The sequence below is a fragment of the Podarcis erhardii genome (assembly GCF_964252035.2).
Source record: "Podarcis erhardii genome assembly, chromosome: 6".
NCBI lineage: Eukaryota > Metazoa > Chordata > Lepidosauria > Squamata > Lacertidae > Podarcis > Podarcis erhardii.
In genome coordinates, this window is record NC_138510.1 from 39,542,647 (window position 1) to 39,567,740 (window position 25,094).

The following is a 25,094-nucleotide window of genomic DNA, read 5'->3' on the forward strand; positions in this document are numbered from 1 at the left end:
TTTATTAATAGCTTTAATGTTTGATGTGATGCTTCTCCCCATTTCCTTCTCTTCTGTTGCTTTGCGGCATTCTTTAACTCTTACCTTTTTAAATTTTCTTTCCTCTTGGAAAAGTTGTGCAGGGTTTGTAGGAGAGAACGGGGATAAGAAGGGGTGGGATGTCAGGTTGTTCGTGAATGTTCAGTTGGTCATAAGAATCAGTCTGTGCACATTCACAACTTTCACACCTTGTTTGTTCACATGTACTGGAAACCTACTTAATCCAAGAAAGGTGTGGGTATGGCAGGCCCCTCTGCATCTGCAACACATTACTACCATATTGTAGTAATACTTTTTGAAAAGAAGATTGATCTAGTACTAAGTGCTGATTCTCACATGTGTGTACCGGTCACATTTATTCTTGCAGACTTCTTTCAGTGAGGTCAAAGTGGCATTTTAGCCTCATGAAAGCTATTCAAGATAAGCTAGGCTGAGAGAGAATGAGCTTCACATATGAGAGAGGCTTTCTCACATCTCCAGTCCAACAGTCAAACCACTAGATTTGATGCCTTGCAGCTGAATGTGTGAACTGCCATTATGTAAAAAATATTGACAGTAAAGTGGATTCTGCAGTAGGATCCTTGCGAAGTGTTGCTATATAGGCAGTGCCTGCTCTTAAAAGTGTAAATACTTGTAATGTGTTACCTCTTGTACATATTATGTAAAATACTTGTAATTTCATTTGAACGCACACCAAAAAGTGCAAGTAGATAAATAGGTACCACTCCGGCGGGAAGGTAAACGGCGTTTCCATGTGCTGCTCTGGTTTCACCATAAGCAGCTTAGTCTTGCTGGCCAGATGACCTGGAAAAACTGTCTGCGGACAGACATCGGCTCCCTTGGCCTGTAAAGTGAGATGAGCTCCACAACCCCCACGTCGTCTGTGACTGGACTTAACTGTCAGGGGCCCTTTACTTTTACCTTTTTAAAACATATTCATTAAAACTTACAAACAAAACTTCTACAATTATAAGTATTTCTTTTTTCAAAAAAGTTTATTTTGATGTTGCTCACTCCCAGATGACCTGCTTATTGGCCATTCATGTTGATTTCTTTGCATAATTTTTTGGGGAATGTTAGATGCCACTGGCTATTTATCGAGCATTTATTCTGATATGTTTGTTTGTTTGTTGCGTCAAGTAATTTTAAGCCCACACTTTCCAGTTCATTTTCCCTTCATTTTCCTTACTACAAAATAATTTAATTTGGAGGAGAAGTGGGCTTTTTGCAGAAGAGCACCTAATTAATTTTAAATGGTGCAATCTGAATTTACTGGTATTTAATTGAATCCTAACCAAAGAGAGCAATGCCTTGGAAGCACCTCTTGTGGCAATGAAATAAATTCAAGATGTTTATTTGAGATTTTAAAAAAGGTTGAAACACTCTGCCCAACCCCCAATACTTGCATCTCCTGTTGCAGGTGGAAGGATGTTGCAGATAATTTTCATGGCGGCTCTTTCAAGTTACTTTGGGTTTCTGCTATTATTCTGTTTTCCACATTTTCCATTTTGCACTGGTTTGAGATTTTTCTTAAACTTCCTGATTTCATTGCCTTAAGTCAACAATGATACATATCATTCATCCTACAGTCTTGTATTTCAGTCACACTTTTCTTTTTTGTTTGTTTCTGCCTCATGTGGCATCCCACATGCAAAAGCACTTTGATCTCAGAACGATAATTACAACGGCAGCAAACAGTATAAAAAACAATTAAGACACAAACAAGTGTGCTTTCATTTTCTGCCTTTGTAAAGAGCAAGAACACACACACTCTTTTTCTGCCTTTAGTGCTGTTAAAAGTTTCAGAGCCCAGAGTGGTGAGATAGAACTACATGATAATATGCAAATTCAGTGGCAGTTCTGTCCTCAATCAACTAAATTGTGTGTGAGAGGCAGAATGGAAATAGGAGGACATATTTAAATTGTGGATTACAAGAGCAAACACAGACAAACAAAATCAAGAAGGGAACATTTCTTGCTTGTTAAAATGAATCCACTTCAGCTATTCTTTGATGGAGATCTTCAACAGTAACTCACCTTCTCCCTGACAAAGATGTGGCTATTAGAAAATGGCGGAGCTAAACATATGTCTGGCAGAAAACAAAAGAGAAGCACCTGCCATGCTTGTTTGTGGCATAGGTGTGGAGTCTAAAAGAACCATATTTCTTAATATCACAGAGTGTTCAGGAGGCAGAATGTGTACATATTGAGAACAGTATCGCATTAGGTTTTAATCTAGATTTTTTTTCTTACTCTCAATCTATTCAAAACACTTTAGTTATAACATAAAGAGACATGTGCTTGCACTGTATGCACCACTAGGACTGCCATGCGGGTGGCGCTGTGGTCTAAACCACTGAGCCTCTTGGGCTTGCCGATTGGAAGTTTGGCGGTTTGAATCCGTGTGACGGGGTGAGTTCCCATTGCTCTGTCCCAGCTTTTGCCAACCTAGCAATTTGAATGCATAACAGTGCAAGTAGATAAATAGGTACCGCTGTGGCGGGAGGGTAAACAGCATTTACATGCGCTCTGGCTCTCGTCATGGTGTTCCATGCACCAGAAGCGGTTTACTCATGCTGACCACATGATCCAGAAAGCTGCAGACAAACGTTGACTCCCTCAGCCTGAAAGCGAGATGAGCGCTGCATCCCATAGTTGCCTTTGACTGGACTCAACTGTCCAGGGGTCCTGTATCTTTCTACCTTTATTTATTTTTTTACAAAAAGCCAAAAGTTGCTGAGCTTTTTTTAGACAAACCCGAGAGTGCCACTTTTCTGAAATTCCGCCTTTCAAATCTTGGTAATGTCTGGAAAAATCCAGACATATGGCAGCCTTATACACCCCCATTAACCTTTGATGGTCTTTCTTAAAAGGCAGGACAGGCAACCTTTCTCAGGCTACACATTCAAAAGTATCACACTTGCACACAGCTGGTTTCAGCATAGCTCTGTTAATGTGCACAGGACATGGCACTGAGTGGGTGACATGTCCTATAAAGGCAAAGGAATCAATATGGATTGCTGAGAGTATTATCATTATCATCATCAGTGCTTTTTTTAAAGGTGCTGGTACTTACCTTGAAGTTGTTACAGTAAGTGCCACATTTTTAACATTTTGGAGCGGGGGGGGGGGGAGTGCTGGTACTGTGTACCTCTGAGTGCCCCCAGAAAACACTGGTTGTTGTTGTTTCTATACCACCCTTCATCCAAGGACCACAGGGCTGTTTACAATATAAAAACATGAAAATACATACCATTCTAACAAACAAAATCAGTCCCCCCCCACCCCAGTTTAAAAGGCCATAGATTGTTTCATTAACCAAGCGCCTGAGAGAACAGCAATGTTTTTGTCTGGTGCATAAAGATATGTAATGAGGGGACCAGGTGAACTGCCCTAGGGAGAGCTTTCCACAAGTGGAGAACCACTGCAGAAAAGGCCTGTTCTCGTGTTACTACCCTCCAGAGCTCTCTTGGAAGGGGCACACAAAGAAGAGCCTCAGATAATGGATGCAGCCACTTATGCATGTATGCCCTGGGGCACATTAAAGGTTCTGTGGATTGTGTGCATGTGCGTGTGCGCACATTAACAAGGCACATAGTCACTACATGTGCATTCTACTTGCTGGAGCCATGTATGAACCATCCTGAGGAGCTATACTCAGGTAATATGAAGCCTAACATCTTGGAGAGGAAATGCATATAGGACAAAATTCTAGAAACAGATCTGGACACAGGAAATGACGTACATATTAATTCCACTGTTAAGATAATGGATCTTTAGCTCTAATGTGTGACACTAATGACATGCCTGTCTTTTAAACGCAACATGTGAGAGGATCCTCAAGTTCTACAGCATTGAAGAAACACATGTTCATGAAGCCTTTTGAACCTCAAAGACACTGCAAGAAGGGAACTGGGCAGTGCTTTGTTAGCTGATTAATTCAGTTCCAGTGCTATGCTCCTTCCCAGGATAGCTTGTCCAACCCCATCCTAGTTATAACCTCTCTGTCAACTGGCTTTGTCCACAAACACTGCATGCCTAACATTCTCCCAGCAAGGTTTGCAAGATCTAATTTATTGTGCTTTGAGATCCTTGATGAAAGGCGTGACAGGACTGCAAAGTGTTCCGTCATGTCAAAAAGCCTGGGTTATAAAGCCCCCAGTGGCCTTTGGCAGGCGTTTCATGTGACGGGCTCAGAGACTTGCTTTCCTGCTCTCTGAAGAAAGAAAAATCCACCTCTTGCATAGTGTCCCATGACAATCGCCTTAATTAAAACACTGTAGGATGTCGGTGAGCATGATGTTGCCGAGTGAGAAGAATTCCGACGCTGAGATTCAGCAGCCGTCGGGGTGACAACTTCAGAGAGAAGGGAGGGTGATTTGAATCATGGAGCTGCTCTTCTTTCTGCTTTCAGAACAATTTCCGAGAATGGGGGCTGCAGATTTTGTGGAGGGCTCGCTCTGTGTTCCACAAACAGTCCTCTTGTGTGTCCAGTTTCTGTTTTCTTTGCAGCCTGTCTGCTCATTTTCAGAGATGATGTTTGCAAAAACAGGTGTCCAATCCAAGTGTTCTTGCTGAGGAGGCACAGGGAGGGAGGCAGATTCCAGATTGGAGATGGGATTAAGTTCTTTATTTCTGGTTGTTTTTCATTCCTTTGGAAACCTCAGAGAACTTAATCCCACCTCTTTCACCACCCCACCTGATTTTGTAAATCCTTGTGCCAATGCAACATTCCTTTCAAGCATGACAATCAAATTTCCCAAAGAAAAGGAGCTGGGAAGAGAGAAATTCTAAGAAATTGTAAAGTAGGTAATAAACATATTCAGGAGTGGAAATGAAGCACACCACATAGAACAGCATAGTTTAAATGGGATTGGAAATGTACACAAACATCTGTGTCTGTGTGTTTGGGCAAAATGTGCAAGTTAATAATGATAGCAGTCACATCAGTTTTTGGTGTGTGTACCTGGTTAGAAGGGCTGTCCATTGCATGAATACAAATGTTATCTGAACACACCATTTGAGAGTGGGACCTTTTACTACCTGTAAGAAAGACTTCACTGCAGGTTCACAAATAATTTCCCAAGAGTCCAGCTTCTGTAGTGATTCATTGCCTGAATTGTATTTAATGTGTGCGTTTAGATGGAAACCCACTGGTACCCTGAATTCTTTAGCTCTGCAAAATCAGTGGTTTCATGCAGTTCTTCCAATAAATTATAACAGAGCAGTGCATTTTAAAACTGACACAGAGGTAGAAACTAGTGCAATGGGTGGTAGCTGAGTATGTCATACTCAGAGGGAATCCATGGAAATAAATGGCATTTAATTAATTATGACTAACTTCACTGGTTTTAATGGATGTGCTCCAAGCATGATGTAGCTGCAATTCTAACTCTACTTACCTGGGTGTAAGCCTCATTGGAATTCAGTGGGGCTTACATCTGAGTAGACATGGTTAGGATTGCTGCTTTAGTTGGATACTATCCAATGTCTTAGAAAAAAATGTGAAGCATACAAGCTCAGCCACTTAAACATTCAAATATCAGTTTAGATATTTGATATCTGGGGAAAGACTGCAAGCATTTGGTGCAACCCTATAACAAGGGTGGGGAAAATGGGAACACAGTAAAAAATCAATTCACAGGTAGCACTTGTAATTCAAGCACCTCAGAAGATTCCAATCATACGAAGACATAAAATTCAAAATAAAAGTAATTATATGGGAAAACTAAGGTAGAAGATCCTACAAAGTGGGTCACTCCAACAGTGATCTGTGGGCAAGTCTGGCAAAAAAAGATAAGAATATATATGGACTTGAGATAAGAGCAAAGCTATTCTAAAAGATACCGTTCTGTTGCCTACTGTACAAGAAATCACCAGTCAGTTAGCAGAACTATTTATAGTCTTTGATGCCAGTAGTGGATATTGGCAAATTCAGCTGGATGACACAAAAGTTCCAGACTATACATTCAATTTATTTTTTGGCAGTTACAGGTTTTTGGGAGGGGGGGCAGGGTTGTACTTCTGCGAATCTTTGAGTTACACACACACACAGTTTCCCTTTCCTCTTGTATGTGGGTGATGGCATTTTTAGTGCCATGTGGGAATTTGCCCTCCAATTTCTTGAAAGTTTTATTCCCCTGTGAAAGAGGCATGCATTTTTAATGCTTCATTCTCAAGGCACTTTACAATTTCTTTAGGATTTCTGCAATTGTGTGGTTTTAAGCTTACCTTAATATTGCAAAGTGGTCAGGGATAGTGTGTGTGTTTTATTCCAGTAAATGTTTTTACTCTGCAACCTCTCCAGCAACCCACACTTCCTTATGTGGGAAGACCTACTCAATTATGTCTGCGCCTGGGCATTAACAGAAACATAGGCACTGGGGAAGGCTGCGGAGTATAGACCAGGGGTCAGAAACCTTTTTCAGCCGTGGGACAGTCCACCGTCCCTCAGACCATGTGGTGGGCCGGACTATATTTTTTTGGGGGGGGAAATGAACGAATTCCTATGCCCCACAAATAACCCAGAGATGCATTTTAAATAAAAGGATACATTCTACTCATGTAAAAACACATTGATTCCCAGACCATCTGTGGGCTAGAATTAGAAGGTGATTGGGTCGCATCTGACCCCTGGGCCTTATGTTGCCTACCCCTGGTACAGACTGCTGACAAGATGTTTTGTTGAATGAAGGGACACTCACAAGCATGCATCCATCACCTCATGATTAAGGTAAGCACTACAGTAACCCTGTGTCCTACTCATGAGAATTTCACCAAATTTTTCTCTCCACTTTGATAATTTTTTAATGTGATTTCTGTTTTTAGCGAGAAATTTTCAGCACAGGGCCGGCTGTTTCTGCTACATAAGGATTGACACACAGATAATGAGTTTGCTATTAGTAGCTGATGGTGCTATTTTTAGAGATTGGGTATGGTAGCCATCTCATGTAATACTGTATCTGCTTTGTAAAAAGATGCCACAGGAGACTGAGGTGTGAAACAAATAAACTCTGCTTAACACTTCTGCATTTCTTATGTAAGAAAACCCCTGCTGGATCAACTCAAAGGCCCGTCTAGGCCAACATTCTGTTTTCAGAAGATACCCTTGCTTATTGAAATTTATTTTGAGTAATTGTATACATGATGGAATCACTTTTTTAGAATAAGAGAATGGCCTCAAGACTTAATATAATGAGTACTGAATATCATACATGACAACCATCTGCAAACTGGGGTACATAAAAGAAGGACACATATAGCTGTTGATTAGCCAGGCATAGGTTCTTGTATAGGAGAACTGGAACAGACAGGTATCAGATGTCAAACCTGCAAGAAAAAACAGAAACTACTTTGCCTCATGAAATTCCAAAAGGACCCAGTTACCATCTGTCAGAATGGTGTGTAGAAACCTGCAAAAGTGACTGAGCAACATATGACCCCAAGATAATATTTGGTTCAGACTGATGGTTCAGCTGTCTACAAGAGCAACAGAAGAGATCTGCAGAGCATTACAAGTCTTGAGCCGGTGATGGATGAAACAACTGAGAATGCAGGCATACCTATATCAAATATAGACAAGCGAGAGTCTCAAGACAGAACAAATGGAATTCTTGTAACTGAAAAGTGCCAGAGAGACTTCAGAGAAACTTTTTGACAGTGAGATGCTTGTGAGTACACAAAGTGGCAGAAAGATAAGAAAAAAATACAGATCATAACTACTTCCTTTAAAAAGAGGAGAGCAGTTACTGTGTTACTCTATGTTACTCTATATTACTATGGTATGTATTCTTGTGTTTGTATATTGTAAACTGCCCTGTGATCCTTGGATGGAGGGTGGTATAGAAATTTAATTATTTAATTATTTAATTAATAATAGGACAGCAGCAAGGTTCCTCACCTGACAGAAGGAAGCATAAAATAATTTATGCTGTTTCAAACTCATGTGGTTTCTTTTTTAACTTCAAAAAATTTGTTCCCCCCACCACCACCACCCTCAGTATTACATATGTTTGTGCTTGTGACTGAGAAAGAGTCGTTTATAACAGCCCTGCAATATAGTCCAGTTAATAATACAGACTAGAAGTGGGTTGAGGTGGTGTGGATTTTCAGCGAAAAATCTCCTATATAGAACATTGCTCAAATTGCTGCAGAGGTAAAACTAGCTCAGTTGCCCACCTCCAAGCTCTTCCCACCCCAATCCTCCACTCAGTTGCATGCAGACATCTTATTTACTTGCATGCTGATGTGCTGCATGTTTAGATACTTAAAACAAAGACAAATAATTACATTTTCATTAAAATTAAGTTTAAAGTTTGCAGAATTAGTAAATTACTTTCACAATATGCAGATTAGGCTTTCCAAATATGGAGAACTTTAATGCGGCAATCCTACCATAGTAAGCTTCTTTTCCTTGCCTCCTGCAAGATACCGCCTACGTTTTTGTCACTACTGAGCTCTATCTACTTTATCAGTGCATATATTTTTGCCCGACTGCCAAATATCGAACAAGAGCATTGTTTCACCTAGCAAGTGACTTAATGTCACCTTTCATTTAACTTGAGAATAGGGTCAGACTATGGAATAAGATCCAAGAATCTTATGATAGCTACACCTGCTTGCTTGTTCCAAGGGGACTTGAGCTGCATCTGACTTCATACCCTTTTCGTTTTACTCACTTACACACATCCATTTTTTTCCTCTGGAGAAATCTGTTAAGTAGGGCCCAGGAAACAAGAAAAATAGGGGCCTTATTGATTTCAAATGTAGAGAGGAACTGAGTTCCCACTGTATCAACAGTATTTGGCGTGAAAGTGGCCTTTGTTCCAAGGCACACTGATTCCTTTCAGCTTCTGACTCTCCAGCTGCTGGGAGCTGGGCAGTGTTTTGACGAACGGAGCAAATGCAACGCAGACAGTTGTTTTAATTCTTAGCCAGTTGCCGACATCACTCACAAGGGCCAGAAAAATTAAGAGGGGAAAAAGAGTCTGGATTCTTTCCTTTAGTTAACTCGGCACAAGAACGATATTTGGATAGCAAGGCAGAATGAGAGCCCATTGGTGAGTGTAACAGATGCAACAGGCTTTGCTTATGCATGGAAGAGGAGAACTGGAGCAGGAATTAAAAAAAAAAAAAATCTCCTCAAACCTACTGGAGCACAAAGCTTTTTGAGAGTGGGAGGGGCATAAAACTTTAATTTTCTCTTCACTTCCAATCAGAACCCCAGAAGCTCATTTTCTTTTACATTCTTTTTAGCTCCTTGCCTGTTTCTTTCTCTTTATTATTAGCATTGTGTATATCGTGCCAAAAATACACAAAAAGTACCTGTAACTTACTCATCTTCCTTTGCAGAACATCATTTTCCCTATATCAAGTTCAAGTAGTTCAATAAACATACCATTCAAGGAGAAATGTGTCTTCCACATATATACATAATATTTGAGTCCCCAATCGAATTAACTAGCCTATGAACTGCAATCAGTTGATAGATGAACAGAAAAGATCCGGTTAAGTCAGGACATGAAGGAAAAAGGCATTTTGATCTTTGGTTAAAGGGTAGTATATAAATTCAAATCATCATCATCTTCTGTGTGCTTCCCCAGTAATATGTCCAGAAGCATGTTGCTGGATGTAGGATATATGTATGATGACTAGTAGCCATTGATAACTTATCTTCCATGAGTTTGTTCAGTACCCTTTTAAAACCATCCAGGTTGGCAGCCATTGCCACATATTGGGCAAGCAAATTCTATAGTTTTAACTATGTGAAGAGGTATCTACTTTTGTCTGTCTTGACTCTTCCACCATTCAGCATCATTGGATGGCCAGGATTCCAGTATTATGAGAGAGGAAGAGAACATTTAAAGATCCCTTTCTTCACACCTTGTAATATTTTACAAACTTCTATCATGCCACCCTCCCCCCCCCCAATTCACCTACAGACATTGCAATCTTCCCTTGTAAGGGAGTTGCTGAATCCCTTGATCCTTTAATCTTCCTCTTCCAGCATCTTTCCCAACACTACATTATCAATGAGTGCATGGCTCTTTTAATCCACATCTTGCTATGACCCTTCCCTGGAGGAGGACTTGCCTGAAAACAAGGCAACGCAGAGTGCATTTTCTCAGATCCATGTGGAATACGCAGCCATCTCCTGGTCACACCCATGTCTGCTGTAATTCATGTGGTTCGACATTTGTGCGAACAGCTTTTTGATCCGGAACTGTGCCAGGAGAAGTGTTGCTTGAGGCATTAGCAGACAGGTTTCCCTTGCTCAAGCCAGGAATCGATCCTTGATGTGTTCAGCTTGGACTGCTGGGCCATCTGTCAGCACAGGCTGTACCCTGCTCTCTGGCCCTGCTAGGTTTCTCCGCAGTTACACAAAGTACCAGCAGGCAGCGAGGAGGTTGTTGGTTGATGTACAGCTATCCTTGTGCCGATGCAGTTGAAAGGAGTAATCATGATGATTGTTATTTTGTTCAGAGAAATGTTTACAGGCCCCATAAAGACACAAATGCAGCAGCCCTCATCTATAAAATGGGTATTTGATTTATTCCAGCTTGTGGCACTGACTGGCCAGACTTGGTTGCCAGCTTTCCATCCTGTTCTGCCATCTCTTCCTTTGAATTTACCCTTCTATCATAATTACATTTTCAAACACAAAAGCTGTAGCAGTTCTTGCTGCATTGGCTACCCTGTTGCTAGGCTTCATAGAGTGATATGCATGGCTCTTCTGGTGCTTCATGTGCTGCCTGAAATGTCAGTGGAAATCTCTGGAATATGTGCTCCAATGCAGCATTCTGTCTCCAACATTCTCCCAGTTTGGACCCAGCAGAGAATCCCTTCACCTCTGCAGATTTGTGATCAAGGATGCTGCTTGTAAACATATAAAGTAACACAGATCTCTGCATGGTCCCTTTGTCATCTGAATAGACATCTGTGCCACTCTACGGAACTGTACTGCTGCCTAATGTGCCCTCCCCACTAATGAATTATTTCCCCTGGCTTTTGATTCTTCATCAGTTAGGAAGATGAAAATTCAGCACCACTCAACACCTTGTTACACTTCTTCCATGGGAATGGCTGTATATGAACAAAGGCAGATTTAAGGGAGTGCAGTGAGTTTGGTTGCACTGGGCACAGAGCCTCAGGGGTGCTGCAGGGAACACCACAACTATTATTTGGAATTGAGCTCGAGAGGTGGAGGGGCACCAAATTTTGGTGTCACACAGGGTGCCACTGAAATTTGAGACCCCACAGTCTGCCACGGATATGAATGTCCAGGAGTTAATGGGATCCTTTGAGGGGGAAATCTGATGTGGGCTGAGGAAACCAGGAATTCTCCTTAGACACAAATTCATTACTTGGTCTTTGGCAAATCACTTTCTGTCAACCTGTATGTACATTGTACATGGAAAAGATATTGAATAAAAGGAAGGAAATCAGCCCTGAGTGCTCACTAGAAGGACAGATCCTGAAGCTGAGGCTCCAATACTTTGGCCACCTCATGAGAAGAGAAGATTCCCTGGAAAAGACCCTGCATGTTGGGAAAGATGGAGGGCAAAAGTAGAAGGGGATGACAGAGGACGAGATGGTTGGACAGTGTTATCGAAGCTACCAGCATGAGTTTGACCAAACTGCGGGAGGCAGTTGAAGACAGGAGTGCCTGGCGTGCTCTGGTCCATGGGGTCACGAAGAGTCGGACACAAATAAACAACTAAACAACAACAACAATTAATAATCAATATTTTGAATCCTATTGCTTTCCTCTGCTTGTCAAGATTGAGGGTTTCCATTTTATTCTTTTGACTTTTCCCTGCCTTGCTTCAGTCAGATAAATTGTTCAGATAGAAAGTTCTGCTTATGGACTCTGAGAAAACTCTGGTAAAATGCGGTCTTGACTATGCTACCACTCAGTGGATTTGTAACTGGCTGACTGACCGAACCAAAAGGGTGCTCATCAATGGTTCCTCTTCATACTGGAGAAGAGTGACTAGTGGGGTGCCACAGGGTTCTGTCTTGGGCCCGGTCTTATTCAGCATGTTTATCAACGACTTGGATGATGGACTCAAGGGCATCCTGATCAAATTTGCAGATGACACCAAACTGGGAGGGGTGGCTAACACCCCAGAGGACAGGATCACACTTCAAAACGACCTTGACAGATTAGAGAACTGGGCCAAAACAAACAAGATGAACTTTAACAGGGAGAAATGTAAAGTATTGCACTTGGGCAAAAAAATGAGAGGCACAAATACAAGATGGGTGACACCTGGCTTGAGAGCAGTACATGTGAAAAGGATCTAGGAGTCTTGGTTGACCACAAACTTGACATGAGCCAACAGTGTGATGTGGCAGCTAAAAAAGCCAATGCAATTCTGGGCTGCATCAATAGGAGTATAGCATCTAGATCAAGGGAAGTAATAGTGCCACTGTATTCTGCTCTGGTCAGACCTCACCTGGAGTACTGTGTCCAGTTCTGGGCACCACAGTTCAAGAAGGACACTGACAAACTGGAACGTGTCCAGAGGAGGGCAACCAAAATGGTCAAAGGTCTGGAAACGATGCCTTATGAGGAACGGCTAAGGGAGCTGGGCATGTTTAGCCTGGAGAAGAGGAGGTTAAGGGGTGATATGACAGCCATGTTCAAATATATAAAAGGATGTCATATAGAGGAGGGAGAAAGGTTGTTTTCTGCTGCTCCAGAGAAGCGGACATGGAGCAATGGATCCAAACTACAAGAAAGAAGATTCCACCTAAACATTAGGAAGAACTTCCTGACAGTAAGAGCTGTTCGACAGTGGAATTTGCTGCCAAGGAGTGTGGTGGAGTCTCCTTCTTTGGAGGTCTTTAAGCAGAGGCTTGACAACCATATGTCAGGAGTGCTCTGATGGTGTTTCCTGCTTGGCGGGGGGTTGGACTCGATGGCCCTTGTGGTCTATTCCAACTCTATGATTCTATGAATGACATCAGTGGGTAAAATAAGCTTGGAAATGGTGAAACAGAGGTGGCTTTGCCATTTGGCAGACTGAAGTGGCTGCCTCAAGCAACTGATTTTGGGTGTCATGAAAGGGTAGCAAAATGTTAGTTATTTAACTTATTATTGTTGTATTTTTACTATCTCCTGTGAAAAAAATAACTTGGCCAATCTTGGATACTGTGCACTTTGACTTGTAGGGGATGGTATTTACTTTTCCATCGCATGCAGAAAAATGTCGTGGGCCAGCTCTGAAGTGTCTATTCTAAACTGTTGCCACCTGCAATATTTTGAAAAGAAATCAAAATCAGTTGACTAGCGGTGCTCTGAGGACTTCATTCAGCCAGGGCCTGTGTATCAGTTCAGAAGTACTTTGCTATCAGTAGGCATATTGGCACAAGGATACTAGTATCTTAAACAGAGGTGTAGCTAAGGGTCCCTTGCACCCTTGGCTCATGGTGCCACTCCCCCCCTTTTTTTTCCAGGAGCAGGCACACTTGCTTTCTTAAGGGCTGCATCATCACCCACAGAGATGCATCCATCACATATTGCGCCCACATTAGAATGAAAGCAGTGGTGGGAAGCGACAATCTATTTACTTGCATTTCGAAGAACGTTATGTGTTTTAATTTTAAAATTTATGTGCTCACTCACTGCAGAAAGTTCAGCAGTGCATAGCTTGTTTTCTTGATTTATTGTGCAAACAAGATGAGTGAATGTTTGCTTTATTCCCTTTCTTTCTAGGTGTCTCAGGTTCCCGTTGAATCATGTGAACAGTACACAACCTGTGGAGAATGTCTGAGTTCAGGAGACCCTCACTGTGGTTGGTGTGCTCTGCACCATACGTAAGTTCAGCATTAACTGGTGATTATTATCTTAAGATCAACTCAAATACCTCTTAATTCCTTCCATATGTGATGCCATTATTACTTAATTAATGCAATTCTAAAAGCCACCATCACTATACCAGTTAGGGGTTGTTGTTTTCTTTCTTTCTTAATTCATATGATAAAAATCTTTCAGCTTTTAGAGAATACTGCATCTTGTAAGAGAGAAATTAATGCAAAAGAGTAAGGCAACATGAAATGTTCCTTCAGGACACTAAATCTTGTATACACACATATTTTAGGCATCTGAGTGATCCCTAAATCTTGCACTGTTTTCAAAAACATTATGAGCAGAATCATTTGCATTTTCACAGGCAGTCACATCAGCACAATAATCCCATTTTCATTTACATTGGTATTGTGATGTGGCTGTAAAATCTGGCCAAATAAATGAGATAGAAAATAAATGATATGAAACTTATGATGCTTTCAAATAATAATAGTAATCATTTTTAGCTTCCAAGTTACATAGACATGTGTTTTTTACCATTAATGTGATGCATTCATTAGACATTTTCTTATATCAAACTCCAGAAACAGCCACAATCTCCTCTAAAACCTGCTTATTTTAGCCCAAGATTGTCAGTTCAATCTTATTGCAATGTCTCTCCTGTACTTTGTTTTCTCCTTGCTTCTATTTCTTTTCTACAAAACAAGCTACTGCACACCTGCCAACAGCCTTTCCTGGCATCAATCACTTCCCTTACATTGTAACCTAACAGAATCACTGTTTAAATACCACTTAGAAATTTCAGAAAGGCTGTACACTTCAGTCTCTGGCTTAAACCCTGCAAAGTAATGAAATTGTCCAGGCTTCCTAGCCTAGCTATTCTCCACTGAGCTTGTCGGTGTCTGCTGGGACAAAGGATAAAGGTTTTCTAGGCAACATCCTGGGGAAAGCTTAGGAAGCTGTGCCTCTGAATTATTGAGGTGTTTGGCATCTTTTTCTCTCCCACAATGGCAATGCTGCCTCAAGCGGAAGGGGTGCCCAAAGACTGAAGGAGGGAGAGGCCTGGAGTTCACTTACAGAAAGGAGTCCAAAAAACCCCTTGGGCCTGTTGCCAGCACTCCCATTAAATGTTTAGCAGTTGGGGTGGAGGCAAAGGGTACCCACACAATAGCAGCTGGCAAAATGCCCTTGCAGCAGGTGTTGAGAGAGTGACAGGGAGAGAGCAGAGGAAGGCTCTGATGAAATATCCTGATTGGATCAGAGTCCTGCATATAGCAGGCTAATTTCTATGCCACTTTGTCAGAAGGCATTTAACTTCCAAGGCTCGTTGCGACATTAAAAAACGACAACAAACAGTTTTGTCTTTAACCTGCTCCTCATGCCATTTTGAAGTCAAAGTAAAGCAAATGCAGATGGGTTTTCCATAAAGTGCAGCTTCTGCTTGGGCATAAAAATAAGCACTGGGTTTTCCAAAATACTAAGCATCCAGTTTCATGCAGCTTCTCAACAAAAGCTTTCTACATCACAGTTCTACCGGAACCGGGGAAGCCGCGGACAGAAAGGGTGGCTCTCCCTCCCTCTGTCTGCAACTTTTAAAGGTGTAAAAGTTGATTAACAGCCTAGATTTGGCAAGTAAAAGCAGTATACATAAGTACATAGGTGCTCAGAAGCCTCTCTGAAGGAAGAACCTTACATTGTTTTAAACTGAAGCATCTTGGGATCACATTCTGCAACATTCCTTTCCCCCTCCCCTTAATAATTTTTTAATTATTTTCAATTAATTCACATTACATGTTAATTGCCATACACCTTTAACATTGTACATAACATGAATATATTATTTCTGCACATTCCCCACATCTAACCCTGCAACATTCCTATTGGCCTGATTCTCAAGTTTGAGGCTAAACTCACTAGGGTTGTTGTTAGGGCAGTGGCAGGGGCTGCTGTTAGGGCTTAAGCCATTTTAGAGCAATGTTTTGTGCATTCTGATCAGCTCTGGGTGCATATTGATTGCCTGGGTGCATATTGATTGAGAGCCAGTGTGGTGTAGTGGTTAAGAGCGGTTAAGAGACTCGTAATCTGGTGAACCAGGTTTGATTCCCTGCTCCTCCACATGCAGCTGCTGGGTGACCTTGGGCTAGTCACACTTCTCTGAAGTCTCTCAGCCCCACTCACCTCACAGAGTGTTTGCTGTGGGGGAGGAAGGGAAAGGAGAATGTTAGCCGCTTTGAGACTCCTTCGGGTAGTGATAAAGTGGGATATCAAATCCAAACTCTCTTATTTTCTGTCCTCCCTCCTTTCTTTTCTACTGGTGCAATCTACTGGGAACTACCTCTTTGTGTAAGCCCTTTCTTCTCCAGAGTTTTGTGTAGTGGGTGGGTACCTTAAAACAACGTTAGCCAGGGTGGTGACTTCCATATGTTGTTGGACTGCAATTCCCATTATCCCTTACCATTGACCATTCTGGCTAGGGCTGATGAGAAGCTGAAGTCCAACAGTATCTGAAAGGCACCATGTTGGCTACATCTCTTAAAACATGCCATAGGTTCATTCTACCACTACATAGGCTAGGGTAAGCTTAGTGACTAGCTTTGCTACATTTGCAGAGGTTCAGTTTATAATCCTAAACACATTTGCCAGGAAGTAAACTTTATGAAGGCAGCGAGACCTACTTCTGAGTAGGCATGCATAGGATTGTGCTGTTAGCTGTTCTTTTTTTCTTGACCTGCAGAGGCTCAGTATGAAAAGGTTTCAGACTATGTGGTTCAGACTCTTATGTTCCAAGACGAGAACGAAAGATTAATAGATTAGTTAGCCTGACCTCCTGCATTATACCTTGCACAGACCACAGATGTTGAACCAGTAACTCCTGCAAAATCCTTCTAATCACTGCAAAACATGTTTTGCTGGGAGTTGAACCTTAGACCCTTTGCTCCTCCAGATGGATTCTTGTTCTTTGACCAGAAAGTGTGGCAGGTTCACTGCTTTGTGTTGTACAGACAAACAGGGAATACCTAGCTAATTGCAGTCTCTTTTGATTAAGCTGTTCAAGCCATGGCATAAGGTCTTTTCTAGCATAATATTGCCTATATTTCTTTCCCGCCCCCAATGTGTCCACAATAGAGAGGTCAGGAGTCATTTGGGAGATGAGGGAGGCCAGCCACGGAAAATAGACCAGTGCCTGTTCTGAAAGAGATCTCAGAGAGCTGTCTGACAGTGCCTTCTTGAGGATTAATGGGCAGACAGTCAGCAATGTATGGAAAGTAGCTTCCAACATTTGGCCAAAGAAGAAAATGGGATATGCAAGACTGATTCATACATCTATTTTTCATGCATCTGGTGTAACATTCAAAGGGAAACGAGCACACCTTCACTGCAATGCCCCTATATCTGGAACCTGCACATTTGCCACAAGGAAATGTCCCCCACCCCTCACTTGAAGCAGGAAAAGCAAGTGTGAGAGTCAGTGGCATATCTGCTTTTCCCACTTAGGCATGACATCTGCAGCTGCTGTCAAGTTCACACCTACACAGATACAAAAACACTTGTGATTCATGAAGACAGAATAGAAACTGCAAGCAAGAATACTCATCTCCAGGGAAAGTATAATATGGTGGTACCTCGGGTTACAAACGTAATTCATTCCAGAGGTCCATTCTTAACCTGAAACCGTTCTTAACCTGAGGCATGCTTTCGCTAATGGGGCCTCCCACTGGTGCCACACCACTGGTGTGTGATTTCCATTCCCATCCTAGGGCAAAGTTCTTAACCTGAGGTACTACTTCCGGGTTAGCGGCGTTTGTAACCCGAAGTGTTTGTAACCTGAAGCGTTTGTAACCCGAGGTACCACTGTACATAATTTGAGTCAGGCAGAGCCCTACTACTGAGCAAGAAAACCTGTTTTTAAAGCTAGCATTCATCCCTAAGTTGTGTGAAGTAATCTTCTAAAAGAATCTCCCTCTGAGTAAACGCAGAGTGGCCACAGCTTCTCCCATTAAAGGGCAGAGTTTTTAGATAGACTCAGGTCTTACTTGTTTTGAAAGCAACCACTGGATAACATCCCGCTTGCTCCTATTTTCTCAATAGACTTGACATCAATCAGCTTTGTCAGAGGTGATCCTTAGTTGTCTCCATTGGAACAGTGTTTCTCAGCCAGCTGTGGTGTACTTGAAGCAAACAGGAGTCTCAAGGAAGGATCAGGATCCTTTAGTCACTGATACTTCTAAGGTTGCTTCCAGACGACCTGTTTATTGAGCATTCATCCTGATTTATTTGCACAAAGTTAGTGGGGAGGTTATAGAATGTTAGTTGTTTCCTGGGCATTCATTTTGATTTGGTTGCAATAAGTTTTTATGATGCAATAAGGTTTTGCAGTCATCTATCACCAGAAACAGAACACAGCTGGGACAAGAATTGATGAAGCACTATTGCAATAATTGTGATGACTTACTAACACCACAGAGCCACTCAGTGGCAAAGGAACATTTTAGCCTCTGGGACCCTTATTCCCAGTTCTGACATGCAGCTATTCTTAATATAACCCCAAAATCCCATTTTAGGTAACAATTGAAATGCAAGGCAAAATGTGACACTTTGTAGGTTTACAGATCAGAATAAAAATCTACTGGTCCCAAGGCAGCCAAATGCAGCATGGAGTTGCAAGTTTATACAGAACATGCTGCAGTGGCTCTGTTCAGTCTAATCATATTTTATCAGCCTTCCTTAGAATATTCCTGCCTCAAAAATGTCTTCTTTGAGCACTGATTATTTTTTAAGCCCTAGTCTGAACCTTATGAATAACTGTGTTAATCTTACTGTTCCCAGAACTGCTCTCCTATTTGCTTGGAGGCTTTTAGCACACGAGTGTTTGTATTTTAGTTGTCAGCTCTTGCTTCTAATTGTTATGTTCCCTCTGTCAGATGGGTCAGTTGCCTCAATGATCTGCACAGAAGAGGTTGGAGGTCAAGGCAGTGTTGTTCACATGGCATTTTTTAGGCGGCTGATAAAGGCAGATAAAAATATGGACATTTGGGATGGTGATATCATTTTATGGCCAACTTTTAAATGCTTGAGGCTCCTTGCCATGATCCCTTGGATGACGAAATCAGGCAGATTTATAGGTCACTCAGTATTCCCAATCTGTGAATTACGGGCCACCTCCTCTTCAGCTGGGGCTCTCAAAGTTCACATCTGATTCAGCAGTGCATGCATGAGTGCACTTTGCTTCTTCCAAGCTCTGGACACATGCACAGTGTTCATTTCCATTTTTGTACAAATGCAAAATAGCTCGTTTTTAGGATTTGGAGAAGAACTCGTTATTCCACACACTTATAGACAAGTTGGTGGTGGGTGATGATAGTGGGAAGCTGGTGAAAAGAGAGCATTTTGGAATATGGAACAACCTTCACACTGTCCCCAGGGGCCTGCTTGCTGCTGTTAGAAACGAGGGGTACTAAAGCCAGGAAGTTGAGTGAGGAAAGGGGCATAAAAACAGCTTAACTAAAATAAGAGGGCAGAGTATGGAGTCGGTTCTGAAGCAGGAACCAGAAGATAGTGTGGCACAGGAGTTCTGCTACAAAGAAGATGGTTCATAGAATCATAGAATTGGAAGGTCCCTTGAAGATAATCTTCTTCTTTTTTTTAAAGTAATATTTATTAAATTTTCCAATAAGAACATATAAATACAAAACAACTACAATGAAAACAAACACAAACAAAAAACAACAAGTATAATTTCAAAACTTATTTTCTCAACCTTATTTCCCCGACTTCCTCATACCTCACCGTTTTGTATTCTAGTTTCATTATCCCATCAGCAACTCCATTCCCTTATTTCCCAAAAGTTTTTTACTAATTCCATTCCTTTTCTTACTCTAATGTCTCTGAAAACCAATATTTTTAAGTCCATGTCAATCTAACATTCTTTAATCTTGTAATATTTATTAAGATAGTCCTTAAATTTCTTCCAATCTTCTTCCACTGTCTCTTTCTCCTGGTCTCGGATTCTGCCCGTCATCTCTGCGAGTCCCATGTAGTCTGTCATCTTCATCTGCCATTCTTCCAGAGTGGGTAGATCTGATGTCTTCCAATACTTTGCAATAAGGATCCTTGCTGCTGTTGTGGCATACAAAAACAAAGTTCTGTCCTTCTTTAACACCACATGGCTTACCATACCCAGGAGAAAGGCCTCTGGTTTCTTCAGGAAAGTGTATTTAAACATCTTTTTCATTTCATTATATATCATTTCCCAGAAAGCCTTAATCCTTGGGCATGTCCACCAGAGGTGAAAGAATGAGCCTTCATTTTCTTTACACTTCCAACATTTGTTATCTGACAAGTGGTAAATTTTTGCAAGCTTGACTGGGGTCATGTACCACCTATAGATCATTTTCATGATGTTTTCTCTCAAGGCATTACACGCCGTAAATTTCATGCCGGTGGTCCACAACCTTTCCCAGTCAGCAAACATAATGTTATGACCAATATCTTGCGCCCACTTAATCATAGCTGATTTAACTGTTTCATCCTGCGTATTCCATTTCAACAGCAAGTTATACATTTTTGATAAATTTTTAGTATTGGATTCTAACAATTCTGTTTCCAATTTCGATTTCTCCACCTGGAAGCCAATTTTCTTATCCATCTTGTAAACCTCCATTATTTGGTAATAGTGGAGCCAATCTCTCACTTTATCCTTTAATTTCTCAAAACTCTGCAGTTTGAAGTTACTACCCTCCTGTTCTAAAATTTCCCAATATTCCGGCCATATACACTCCATATTGAGTTTTTTCACAGCTTTTGCCTCCATTGGTGAAAGCCACCTTGGAGTTTTGCTCTCCAGTAGGTCTTTATATCTGATCCAAACATTGTACAATGCTTTCCTGACAATATGATTTTTAAAACCTTTATGAACCTTAACTTTGTCATACCACAAATATGCATGCCACCCAAAAAAGTTATTAAAACCTTCCAAATCTAAAATGTCTGTGTTCTTAAGGAGCAGCCAATCCTTCAACCAGCAGAAAGCTGCTGATTCATAGTAAAGTTTCAAATCTGGCAGGGCAAATCCCCCCCTTTCCTTTGCATCAGTTAAAATCTTAAATTTTATTCTGGGCTTTTTGCCCTGCCAGATAAATTTAGAAATATCTCGCTGCCATCCCTTAAAACACTCCATCTTATCAACAATTTGCAATGTTTGAAACAAAAATAACATTCTAGGCAATACATTCATCTTAATAGCTGCTATTCGACCAGACAAAGAAAGCTTCAAGTTTGACCAAATTTCTAAATCTTTTTTCACTTGGTTCCAACATTTCTCATAATTGTCTTTAAATAAGTTCATATTTTTAGCTGTCATATTAATCCCCAAATATTTTACACCCTTGAAGATAATCTAGTTCAACTTCTGCAGATGCAGAAAATGCACATCTACTCCTACAGCATCTCTGATAAGTAACAATTCAGCTGACGAATGAGAGTCCACCTTAAAGAAGATCGGTTCCCAAATATTTTATAGAACCTGTGTGCAAGTCCTATTCAAGATTGCTATTTTTCTTCCTTTTATGGACATTGAAGTGATGCTGAAAACTGCTTTGTTGAGACCCCACCTGTCACACAGCTTTTTAATGCACAAAACCTCTGTCAGGAAAACTACTCTGGGTGCTTTCAGTTAGAGATGAATGGTGATCTTGATTTTATCTTCTCCTAACATTTCACCACGGCAAGATCCACCAGCATCAAATCAAGGGTGAAAGTTGGTGGCAACAAAGATGTTCCGAGCCCTGTGAGAAACACTGTTCACCTCATCTCAACCTTTCTGCCTTGGATTTTGCTTTGAGCAGTATTCAGCAGCATCTCTTCATGCCGTACTTCAGAAAGCCTTGGCTTCTCCATAAAATCTCATTATTATTTTTTAAAAAAAGAAAGACTGTTGTCTTGTGTGCAAAGTATCCAGCAGCTGGTGTGCCTACTAAATGACAGTGTCTCCGTGTTAAACTGAAAAGAACGGAAGATCTTATTCCTCCTCCTCCTCTTCCTCCTTCTTCATTAGCCACCCTGTTGTTCTGGTGGCAGGTAGAGCCCACAAGGAGACTGCTAAAGAGTCTCCTTGGTCCAGTAGGATCTATAACCTGCAGGGCTCCTCCATATGCTGCTGTTTGCTACTATGTTATTGTCTCCAGACCTATTTATCTCTGTTAGGTCTGTTGCCATAAATAGTATGATAAAAAAGAGCCATTCCAGCAAGTCAATGAGATAAAGGCTCCAGTCAAGAGCTCACTTTAGAGCAATCTTGCCGATTCACTTAAAACACAATAATTCTTTTCTTTGGCAGCATTCATATTTTGGTCCATTATATTCAAGTAAAGGAGAGGGGTGCAGGGAGAAAATAGCAGTATCAATTGCCAGGTATCACTGTGGCTGTTTGCAAAGGGAAAATGGTTAGTACTCCCCCACCCCACTGCAGGGGGGAAGGCTATTGAGAAGTAAATGGTTTTTCAGTGAAGATTCCTGGTTTTGTGAGCTGTTCTTGTCACCTCATCTGGAGGAAGTTTGTCACAGAAAGCTTAAGACTCTTTGTTAAGCAGTCAGCATGTCTGCTTATGTAGACATTTTACGCTAGCTTGAATCCAGCCATCACAAAAGGAAAACATTGAAACTGGTTCTTTTGCAATGTGCATTGAAACTGGTTTTTTTGCTATGTGCTTGCTTTTCATTACATCTGGTCTCAATAGAAAGAGAAAAACTAAATCCTCTTGCTCTACTTACAACGATAGCCAACATGGAGGCCTCCAGAGGTTGGACTACAACTTCCATTATCCCCAACCAGCATGGCCAATAGTTATGAATGATGTGAGCATAAGTTCAGTAACATATGGAGAGCACCACATTGGCTACTCCTGGGTTACAGTAACAAAATGCTTCTAACAGTAGTTTGAAGAAGGAGTCTATAGAAGGGCATAAAGTTCTGGTGTGGAGCTCCAGAGTCTTTCAGCATTTATTCATAATTATGCCATATGTCCAGAGTGGCTAATGTGGTGCTTTCCAGATGTTTGAGACTATAGTTGCCATTGGTCACATCTGGATGGCACTATTCTGGCTACCCCTGCCATACTGATTTTATACTAAAACATTGTACCTGATGGAATTCATATGTAGTACTAGTTCCCATGTGTTTGTCTAACACACAATGCAAAATATTTAATCAAAATGGCTAGAAGATAGACACACATCTACCTTCTTAAAGAACTGTTGTATGAAAACTGTCTCCCTAGAAGAAGGGGCAAACTGGCAACTCTCAGGCAGAATGTGTGTGTTTAAAAAAATTAAAATCATATTGTTGCAAGGGGTGTGTGTCTGAACATCATCTTATTCGTCTTCCTTGAAAACTAGTAGCAGAGCAGTCTGTAGCTCTGAAAATGTAGAATTGTCTTGCAACAGCTGAGAACAGGCACCATCAAGGTTCTCTGTGCCACATTCACCTGCGGGGAATGAAATGTACCAGATAATTCAAATAAGCCAAGTAAAAGAAAATAAAAGAAAAGTGCATGGTTACCTTACACCCCAATTTCCTAGAAAAATTCTTTTTTCTTCCTCTTTTCCTTCAAAAGAAACTGGGCAATGAGCATGAAAACAGACCCCATTCCCCTCCAGATAAATTTGTTTTACTTTCCTCTTCCAGACAAGGCCATGAACCATGAATGCCACCTTTTGTTCTGGGCCTCCTGCCCCATCCTCATCATGTGCCTTGTTATTTACCCCGCTGCACTGAATAGCACTGCAGGCAGAACTACAGCATCCGTGGTGCTTCTTTAGTAGCACTCCTTCTTCTTCTCACTTTCTCAAAGCTGTTTCTTAGTGTGCTCAGTGACCTCTTAGCCTCTCGTGATGAAGAAAATGGAAAGATGGAGGGACGATTAGCCTTTTCTCTCCATTTTTCTTCATTTTGATAGGAGCTCAAGGGTTTCAGCCCGCTCTGGGGGCCTTCTCAGATGAAATGGCTTTGGTGATGAGCCAGGTGTCCAACACATGCCAGCTGCAGTGCTCATAACTCAGCTTGTGACACGTAATGGCTTCTGTTCAAAGAGGAGCGTTGGGGGGAGGAGAGAGCCTGGGAGACTCAGGCATGGTAACAGGCCTTAACTCTAGTGTCTCCAGTGTGAGGGAGAGGAATTCAAGCTTCAAGCCCCTTCACCTCTCTGGGAAGGAGATTAATTAGCCACAGGTTTTGTTTTTAACTAAAGCATAGGTGTCACGCTGCTCTTGCCTTCCTCTGGCATTTGGTTCTTTAAGTCTGAGTGGCTTCATTTTCTAACATTTAGAAAAAAAGAGAAAAGGGCCACAAGCAGACACAGAGTGTTAGCTATTCACTCTCCATAACTGAGGCTCCATTTCCAACTGCTTAGCATACAAAATCCATGTCTCCTTCAGTTTTAGACTTTAACCAAGAGAATCTTTTTGTTTGATTGGTTCTTGTTTTGTTTAAAGATTTTATCATCAGAGGTTTCCATTGCTGGCATCTGTCTGTCTCAGGAGACAGTGGAGGAGTGCGCCTTTGGGGGTGAGGTCAAGCTGTTGGACAGTTGCAGCTCTTGGTGTGGCTGTAGAAATTGATGAAGGAGAGACATGTTTTGTTGCAGCTGAGGCAGATGAAGGTGTTCAGTTGTGCTGCTGCAGATGCTACATGGTGTTTCTTCTCTCTGTGCTCCTCCCAGCGGTCATTTATCCTCCGGTCACTGCTATGGATACATGCCTGAACTATCATCTGTTAACTTACTTTTTGAAGAATTTTTAAATGGGAACTTTATCTAAAAAAAATAATATCTGCTTTCAGCTGACGGTTCTAAGGCCTATCTGGTGCTGATGGGAGTTGTAGTTCAACAACATCTGTAGGGCACAGTGTTGGCTAGTACTGCCCTTTGCTCACCATCACCTGAGCCTCTTTCAGACATTTATCATGACATTGATATTCATGGGCAAGATATTTTTTTTTAATTGTGTATGAAAAATTAGCAAAAAAATAGCAAGTGTTCTTTAGCCCACTCTCAGCCCCAGGTAACAAAGCCCAAATAAATTAGAATATGGGGTTTTTCTAAAACAGGGCTGAGCACTTTCTCTATTCAGGTGGCTCTTTTTTCCATAGAATGGTCCAGTGACACACACAGGCCAGTCTACTAATGATCAGACTCTATAGTAAAATCAGCACCCTGTAGCAGTAAAAGCTTCATGATTATGAAGCACA

At 41.4% G+C, this 25,094-nt stretch overlaps 1 protein-coding gene across 2 annotated transcripts in view; it reads left to right on the top strand.

Annotated features, from left to right (window-relative positions):
- Nucleotides 1-25,094, top strand: part of PLXNA2 (plexin A2) — a 418,876-nt gene that overhangs the window by 230,727 nt on the left and 163,055 nt on the right. For both annotated transcript variants that reach the window (XM_081864876.1, XM_081864877.1), the window contains exon 5: nucleotides 13,760-13,860. In XM_081864876.1, coding sequence (XP_081721002.1) covers nucleotides 13,760-13,860 — 101 coding nt within the window. The remainder of the gene's footprint in view (nucleotides 1-13,759; nucleotides 13,861-25,094) is intronic.